Raw genomic sequence first — 9,502 nt, 5'->3', positions numbered from 1 at the left:
GGGGGGACCCTACTGCCTAACTTGGCTATGGCTGAGGAAGATTTTTTGAGCTCCTCACGTCTCTGACGGGAATCGAACCTAGGACACTTCTTCCCCCAGACATATGGTTGTGAAGCACACAGCCAATAGGCTAACTGCACGGACAATAGTTTATATACAATCCCACAGGAGCGAATTCTCCATTCTTGCTATGCTTGCTGCACAAGCTCATTAATTGAGAAAGAAGCAATGTTTATTTGTTAATAAATGCATGCATTTATAAGCATTCCATTTAGGCTTTTATTTTGTAGACAGAAAACGTCTTAAGCCTGCGTGGCAATAATTGAGCTTTGCGTTGTGCATTGAAGACCGATGCTTGCTCGTCTAATCAAAGCTACCTTGGCTTGCTCGGTTGTAGGAGCTTCCAGATCCTCGCTGCAGCACTGTGATTTCGTGTGCGCACATACCCATTTCCGCTCCCTTCACGTCGTCTTAAACACAGGCCACACGTAGTCAAAGTAGCTCTAGCCAGTGAGCTTCAACCAGCCTTTACAAGTGTGCATGTTGCTTGGAAAAATTAAGTTACAACCAATTTTTTATGACGATGTTATTGATCAGTTCATAAAGAAGAACCGTAGGGTAGAATTTGTATTCAAGTAGCTAAATTGAAAAAGATAGAACATCGTTTGTAAAATAAATGTTGTATTTGTATGATTAAATGTACATACATTTCTAAATATATAGTTTTAAATGGTCAGTAATTCATTATTCCGCTAATCAGACTTCAATCACACCTCTCACTCCTTGAATGATAACAAAAACAAGCGTGAATTTCAAGACCAGCATTCGCCCCTGCAATCGCATATCCTGCAACTTATGCAACAGCCTTCCATACTGTATCTTGTCAAAGGGCATAGCAAAATCCAAAAGTATCATGGTGCATTTATTCTTCCTGTCTAAACTCAGACATAATATTATTATAAAATATAAGTTACTTAACTATGCCTTTTTCTTATTAAACTTATTCTATTCATTGCAAAGTATAGATTCTCTGTCTACCCATTTGTGTATAATATGCAAGAGCTTTTATTAACTTTGCCAAAATGTTCACCACCACCGCTACCCTAGATAAGCTTATTGGTCGATATTTATGCATCAGTCTTTTCTTCAACCCTTATACAATAAAAATTATCATTCAGTCTTTTCACTCCAGTGAAATCTTCCCTGTGCCCGAGACTAAATCATACAATCAGGTCAAAGGCACAGCCAATTCAACTTAACATTATTTCAGCATCTATATTGACATCCTATCAGACCATAATTCTGAATTCTTAATCAATTTATGCAACAGCTCTAGAATCTTCTCCTTACTTCAAAATGGAAACACCATTTTCACAGGACAACTTATTTAAAATTTATTTTAAAAAATTCCCCAAACATTAATAAGAGAAAATTACAGTATGGAGCGTTACAATACTGTAAGATTAACGAAGGCTCTCACACCACAAGAATGCGGTGGCTAAAAGAGTACCATCTACTCCTTTTGAGTAATGGAAAATGTTCGATGATTTTTAATGTATATACATTTTTTAAAAAATAACAATATTTGGTCGCCAAGATGTGCATATACTTTTTATGATCTCGTATGTATGTGTAGTTCGTCATTTTGTGTTCCCCCCCCCGCTTCCCGATGAGTCTTTGACTCTAGGAGAGTTGATGTAATAAGAATAATAATGTTCATATTCTTCCATCACCTGTATATTTGGAAAAATATTCATATTTTATCTAACTACTCAGGTGTCGCTTCTCAGTTGTGCGCGAAAATGTGATACTGTATTTTGTAATCGTTTAATCATTTATGTTTGGTGGATTTGACCAGGTTTGTGAAATAAGTGTGTTTTCGTATTTCATGTCGGGGCATGTTCTAGGTGTGTGAAATGTTATATTTATTGTCATTGCTTAGATTAAATACGTATGTTATCATATTAAGTGAGTTAATTTGGATGGAAACAAATTATTAGTTTAATTATCTGCGATCTCTTATGTTTTATTCTTATCGACCACTTTTATTTTGAACCTTCACCTCACCCCCACCTCTTATGTTTTGTTCGTTTTAAAGAACTTTGCCCTAGTTCTAAAAGCTGTTTACAATGCTAACGCTTGAAATAATTATCATATCCTAACTGGACTGATTTTATTAAATAATTTTTGCATGCTATTTTTTAGTTTGTAATTGATTGTTATCAGATTTATTCTTGAGTAGGGACCATCGTTAAATGATGGTGGTTAAAAGGAAGTGGAGGGGATTCTATAGAGTGAATATATTTGAAATTATGTTATTCCAATTTTTTTTTTTTTTTTATGACGACACAAAATGTGAAGATTTGTAATAGGAAGAGGAGACCAAATTGTGTATAATATGAAAAAAAAAAAGTCAGATGTTTAATAATGCTCCCATAATAAATTATTATTACATGAGACTTCGTTGTGTTATCAAAATTCATCACTATTAACTAGCAGTGCACAATCCCCTGCCTACACTATCAATTACTGTAATGTTATTATGTGATACCTCCAAGGACTCATTGTGGGAGGGTGGCTATACTACTATTAAACACAACTCAGTCTCCCCTATTGGATCCTTCAACACGGTCTACCACTTTTCTGTTAATTGTATGTGTTCTCTGCTCAGTTTGCCTGATTTGTAAAGGGAAATAAAAATACTCTCCTCCATACATGCTAGCACCTCGTAGTATTATTATTTTATTATTATTTTTATGTGACACCTCTAGGGAGTCCAAAGACTCATCGAGGGAGAGTGTGCCAACAGCATCGAACGATTATTTCCCTTTCAACTACTAACCATGCCCAAACTTGCTTAACTTTTTGCAAGCCATTAGTAGCAGAGGCGCTACCAATCGGCTGGCCCCGTGATACAAACGTTTTGTTATTATAAGTATTATACAGGCACCTCCATGGAGTTTGAAGATTCATCATGGGAGACACACAATATCTATTGTACCTCTCCTTGAACCAATTAACTGACAAAACACAACTGATTCTGGCAACCTATTTCATTCACTCACCACTTTCCAAACAAAAAAAACTAGTCCTTGCACCCTTACTCACCATTTTACTCGCCTGGAAGATGAGTAAGCTCATCTTCCAGGGATTCCCAACTGTTTTGACCCCCCCCCCCCCCCACTAGCCAAATGCTGAAATATTTCAGTGTATCAATCCTATAAAACTCTTTAACTTAACTGTTTCTACCATATCCCCTCTTTTTCATGTAACAAACTTTTGCAACCTCCAAACCTTCAGTCTCTCATAGGGAGCATTCCACAGGCCACTGACCATGTTTCATTACCCACACTGATAAATGTAAAGGTGTCTACTTACTCTGCACTTATTTTATTGGAATTAGATCAGATAATTTCTCATATGTATGTATATATATATAGTAAGAGCCTTCAAATAAGTAAATTTGAGAAAGAGCATAAGGAAAATTAGGTTTACAAATGAAGTCAAGCTTGTACAACTTCTTACATGCAAGCATTGCCCAACAGGCTTGAAAAATTCAAAATACGGGGGATATTTTTATTATAAATAATTTTATAATTTTTTTTAAATTTATAATAAAATTATAAATTTTATTTAATGGGAGATAGGTAGATAATTAGATAGATAGGGCTAAAAACAGGCCTCGCTTACTTCTTATATGGGAATAAAAAGGTGTCAGTTGATTTTTTTTTTATTTAATGGGAGTTTTTTGTCACCTTTGTCATAGAGAACTTGTCAGGGCAGCTCATCAGTTGTACAGGTGCATTTCAAATTAAAAGTACCCTTATTCAGAGCAATCTATAGAGAGAACCAGTAGACCAAATACACTCAAATTTGTTGAGTGCCATTACCAGATCATGGGGAAGAGATGTTGACAATGAAAAAAAATTAGTTCAAAAATGACCAACAGGGGAAATATGCCACCATAAGCAGAAGAAAATTAATGTGAACCAGACATGTGAATTGATGTTTATTTTGCTCATTTCATAAAATAATGTGATACAAAAAACATCGTATAGAGTGGAAAACATTGCTATATTATTATTATTACCACCCCAAGACCTCATGGAGTCGAAGACTCATCTGGGAGGTCCTTTTTATCTCACACACACAGCTCATCATACCATGTTTTAAACACATTCAAACTCTTTGCAGACACCACATTCTCAGGCAAGGCATTCCAATCATTCATAACTCTGCACGAAAAAAAACCTGCCTCTGGTTCTCCTTTGATCTCCCACTATTCTCTGTAAAACTTCTCCAGCATTGATCCTATAACAACCCCTTACCAACTTGTAGATTTCTATCATATCTCCCCTCTTCCTCCTGTCCACCAGACTCTGCAAATTACATCTTCTCAATCTTTCCACATTCCAGAGGTCAGAAACTATCTTAGTCGGTCTCCTTTGGACCCTTTCCAACATCTCTTCATCCTTCTGAAAACCAAAACTGGGCACAATAGTTCATGTGTGGCCTAATCAAAGTCTTATACAATGGAAACAAGAATCTCCCTACTTCTACACGTCAGTGTCCTCCGCATCATTCCCAGAAGCCTTTGTGTTGTCTTCACAATTTTAGCGATGTGTCCCATTTTGGATCCTTATCCACTATCACCTCCAGATCTCTTATTTCCTCTACCTCCAACAATATATTCTCACCAGGCATAAATTCTGCATCCCATCTTTATTTTTCAAATTTTAAAACCTTACATTTTGTAACATTGAACTCGCATCCCCATTTCCGTGCCCAATCACTCAATCTATTCAAGTCTTCCTGTTAAGGCCACAACATCTTCACTACACTTCATGGTTCGTCCCAACTTTGCATCATCTGCAAACAACTGAATATCTCCATCCAAATCTTCACCTATATCATTAATATACAAGTTAAATAGTAATGGACCTAAAACAAACCCCTGAGGCACTCCACTAGTGACTTTTCTTTTCCTGGATATCGCTCCCCCATACACAACTTTTTGATACCTATCAGATAGCCAGTCTCCAATCCATTGCATCAATCTAATATCCAACCCCATCTGCTCTAGTTGGACTGTCAACCTATCATTAGGTACTCTATCAAAATCCTTTGCGAAATCCAAGTATATTACTGTGTATCCTTTTCCTCTGTCCAAGGAAGTAGTCACTTTATTGTAATAAGTAAGTAGATTACTAAAACATGACCTCCTTTTAGCAAATGCTGTCCATCAAAGATAATACCATTGTTATCAACCCAACTCTGGATTCTAGTTCTCACAAGCTTCTCCAACAACTTAACCACAATGTTGGATTCTGAATAAAGAGAAATTTAAATTATTAATACTCTCCTCAGAATCCAACATAATCCACCATGGCAAAGGCTACATTTGTAAATATTGTTTAATGTAAATCACTTGTTTATAATTTAATATTCATATAACTACCTTTAATTTTATCTAATATTTAATTATTTAATCAAGAATATATGTATTAATAGTAGAAAAACTCTGTGTTAAAATATTATCAAGCTATTTAGCTTATTTCTATGTTAATATAGAATTTATATTTCATAATTTAACTGCGCATTAATTGAAATGTAAATATTCTTTATTTATTCCTATTTGTAGAAATTTAACGTTATGTAATAGCTCAATTTTATTATGTTTTGTTTTGTTGTCATGGAGACGCATGTAAGTATGCGAGTGCGAGTTGGAACACCACGTGAAGAGAAGGTTTACTGAAAAGAGTTTTAGATCACGGGAAGAATGGATATAAAAAAGGAAGAACGCCGAAATTTGAAAAAGAGATTAGATTAATTAAGAGAGAGAGAGAAAGGAAAGGATTGGCATTCGGGAATCACAGTGCGATAATAGCGAGTCGGCAAGTCACTCAAGCAGCTAAATAAAGTCTACTAGTCGAGAGGCAGTTAGCTAATAAGTTGTAAAATAACAATTATAGCTACGGAAGACAGCTGAGTGACTACTAAATAGACTAGCAATACTTGAGTTGAGATTTAATTTCAGGGCCGACCTGTCAAGGACACACAGAATCTTGAAATAAAGCACAGAGTTACTAGAGTAGTAGAGGCTGTAAAGTTGAAGTTTACTGTTAGCTGTGTTTAGAATTATAGTGCCTAAAGAATTATTTGAATGCAGGAGGAATGGACAACTATGCATATCCTCAAGTTAAGAGTTATTGTGTGTTGCCTTATTTCATGAGTGATCAGTAGTACTTTATGCAACAACATTTATTTATGTGTATTGTGACCGATGATTAATTCAGTTATTGCTTAGAAGAATTTATTTAATGAGTGCCCCATACTGCTCAAAGTGTTTACAGTTATAAAAAAATGTTTGTGTGTAAGTTTATGAAGAAAGAAGATTATCGGTAAGATTATTCCAACCATTAATATTCCTTTGCAGAGAAGTGTGCGAGTTTCATCCTAGAATTTCCTTATACTAACAGTAACTATTGCGGAAGTTAGCTAAAGTATAAATTTAAAAGTGTTTGTTTGTGAAGCGGTATTACTGCAATTTTTGTTATATTTGGAACTTAAGGAACTGTGAGAAGACTGTATTATAGAGATAACAGATTTACCATTGTATGAGTTGAATGATTGAATTTATCTGAGGAGTTAAAATATTTGTGATATCTTAATTAGTGATTTGAATTTAAGTGTAAATTGTGATTCTAAATTAAATGTTTTGTGTTTTGCCTGAATCTCTTTTACTGCACCATTCATAAAATATTCGAACCAAAGCGAGTAAATTAAGTAAGATAAATATTCTCGGCCAGTATATATAATAACAACATATAAAGGAAGGGTAGTTGAGAGTTGGTTTATCTTCAATTCTTGAACTAATTCAGATATAAAGTGGCGCAGTCTTTAAATATAAATTTTCTTTATATTTGAATTAGAAATCAACTTATCAATTAGTTAAGAACATCATAATAGTAATTATGTTGGATCCAAAGTATAGATGAAGAAGAAGTAGGATCCAACAACAATACATGACACACAGATAGACCTATAGTTTGATGCTTGAGTTCGATCACCTCCTTTATTAAGTGGCACAATCTTGCCCTCCTTCCACTCCTTAGGAACTTGACCGAGTGCAAGACATATTAAAAAAATATGTCAAGGCAGATGTCAACTCCCTGGCAGATGTCAACTCCCTGACTTGATAATATATCACTGCATATTCTTTCAGAATATGCAGTGATATATTATCAAGTCCCACAGCCTTATTAACATCTAGTTTACTTAACTCCCCATATACCTCTTGCTCACCTACAGTCAGTCTCTCCTCCCCATCATCAACTGCTCTCGATTCCTCCATGAAGTCACATTCACAAGATTGAAAGATCTTTATGAACTGCTCATTAAGTATCTCCACCACACATTCTGCATCAGCTGTCTTTATACCATTTTCTCCAATCAATGTCATCCTTCCATAATTATTCTTTCTTTTGCTGGCTACATATCGAAAGAACTCCTTAGGATTCTTTTTGGCTTCATTAGCCAACTGCTGTTCATACCTCTTTAGCTACCCTCACTAACCAAGTCACCCTCCTTGCTTGGTCTTTGTAGACCTCATGGAATTGGTTTTTTCCAGCTAACTCCTCATTCCATGCTACACCTGCAAGCTGTCTCTTGAGCTCTTCATAATCACCCCCCCCCCCGTAGTTCCACATATGTCCTTTTTCTCACAGAGACCCTCACACTGCTGGCAACCACCCAGGTAATCACCTCACAACCAAGCTATAAGGAGCTGTGAAGGAGATCTGGATGATCAGTGAAGGTAACATTTAGTTTGTTGGCCTGTCAGGACCAATAACTGATACTGCCATATAGCATTGTCTACACCGGAACACAGTTGATCTTTCAAAAGGTTTACCACATGATGTGCGATTTTGTCTTTCAAATCTGCAAGTTGAAGAACCTTGTCCTGATACACCATACTTTTGAGGTAGCCTCAAAGCCAAAAGTCACAGGGTTAAGGCTTGGTGAATGCTGTAGCCATTTCATAGAAAATAAGTATATTCTGTGCAAAATGTTGCTACAATAATTGTTGAACTTCATGTCCTTTGTAGAGCGGTACTCAATCTTGTATCAACACTGTTGTGTTCGAGCACTCTTTGCTGCAGTTGCAGGATGATGAAACTGATCAGCGTGTCCCGATAATGTGCAGTCATGACTGCAGGTCACAGATCGGGTTCAGTGGATTTCTTTAAAGAAAATCAGCCCAATTACAAACTTGGCAATAAATCCTGTCCATACAGTGACCTTTAACAAATGTAAGGGAACTTGTTGAAATGCATGGGGATTATCTTTACTCCAGTGTGAATCTAATATTACAATAGCATAAGATTTAACTAACATTTACTACAATACCACTGTTATAGCATTTAGCCTCTTTCCATGCCAGCAACCGAGCACCATATGCTTTCTGTGTTTTTTGGTAAAAAGAATACTAAATAGCCTGGACAGTAAAAAAAAAAAAAAAAAAAAATCTTCTGATCCCAATGGCATCTTTACCAATTATACTCAAATGTTGCACTCTAAAGCCATAGTTTTTAGTGTTTACTATTCCACAAACATTAAGGGGAATCCTTATATGGGCTTTTTCAGTTGAAGGTGAGTTAGCCGATCATACGGTGGTAGCAGGGTTTTTCTCCCAGAATCTCGGGTTTTTCATCCCGCGTACAGACAAATCAGTCTTCAAAACACACGCAATTTACAGACAAAAAATACTATTGTTGGTGGTGATGATGGGCAATAGATGCCATTGATAGTAGTAGTGTCATAGTTGGAGAATTAAGTAGTAGTGTAGAGTATGAGATGTAGTTAGCGAAGTAGAGTAGTGTGCCCTCACGATGAGTCCTTGGACTCCCTGGAGGTGTCACGTAATAATAATAATAGTAATTAAAATGTGCTTCATCACTCCATAGGATGTTCCAGAACCAAGCCTCATTCACCTCCATGAATGCCAATACAAATGTTTCTCCCATGCTGACATCTTCTGTTTGCAACTCTTTGCTGTGGTTGAATTTATATGGGTTGCATTGCCACTCTTTATGCAAAGTTCTCCATAGTATTGTGTATTGCAAATTGCATGTGCACTGCATGAACCTATGTTCTCATTTGACTGCTCAGTAATTGCAGTTGCAACATCTTCAGTCATTTGCAGAATTTCAGGTTGACTTCCTCTCCCCAGTTGGAGTGTGAACTGCTTGTTTCTTCAAATTGATGAACCATACATCACACTGCATTTGCTTTCATTGGGCCTTTTACAAAGTCTTTAGGTTTCTGTACTCATGAAGTGCTGCTGGCATTTTCCTTATTCCTGTAGAAACACTTCACAACCAACAAGGCACATTCAGACAAAGTGAGACCTATCATGCAAGTTGAATGACTGTAGAGTTAGTCTTACTCCCATGTTTATACCACCTTACAACTCCCTCGCTATCTTTTCTTGCTCACAGTG

The 9,502-nt window shown here is 36.2% G+C and overlaps 1 protein-coding gene across 2 annotated transcripts in view; it reads left to right on the top strand.

The window, feature by feature from the left end:
* The first annotated feature begins 1,676 nt into the window (after window positions 1–1,676).
* LOC150098811 (methylated-DNA--protein-cysteine methyltransferase-like) overlaps window positions 1,677–9,502 on the top strand; it is a 39,889-nt gene continuing 32,063 nt past the window's right edge. Inside the window, exon 1 of one of the 2 annotated variants that reach the window (XM_090405580.1) lies at window positions 1,677–1,858. Coding sequence is in view for 1 of the 2 variants with exons in the window: in XM_090405579.1 (XP_090261705.1) it covers window positions 1,838–1,907 (70 nt within the window). In the remaining variant the exon portion in view is untranslated. Of the gene's footprint in view, window positions 1,908–9,502 lie in introns of both variants that reach the window. The other variant, XM_090405579.1, reaches the window with a different exon arrangement.

This window comes from Typopeltis vanoorti, chromosome 15 (genome assembly GCF_054136105.1).
Source record: "Typopeltis vanoorti isolate ZY-2024b chromosome 15, IOZ_Tvanoo_1.0, whole genome shotgun sequence".
Lineage (NCBI taxonomy): Eukaryota > Metazoa > Arthropoda > Arachnida > Uropygi > Thelyphonidae > Typopeltis > Typopeltis vanoorti.
This window is presented reverse-complemented; position numbering and strand designations above follow the sequence as displayed.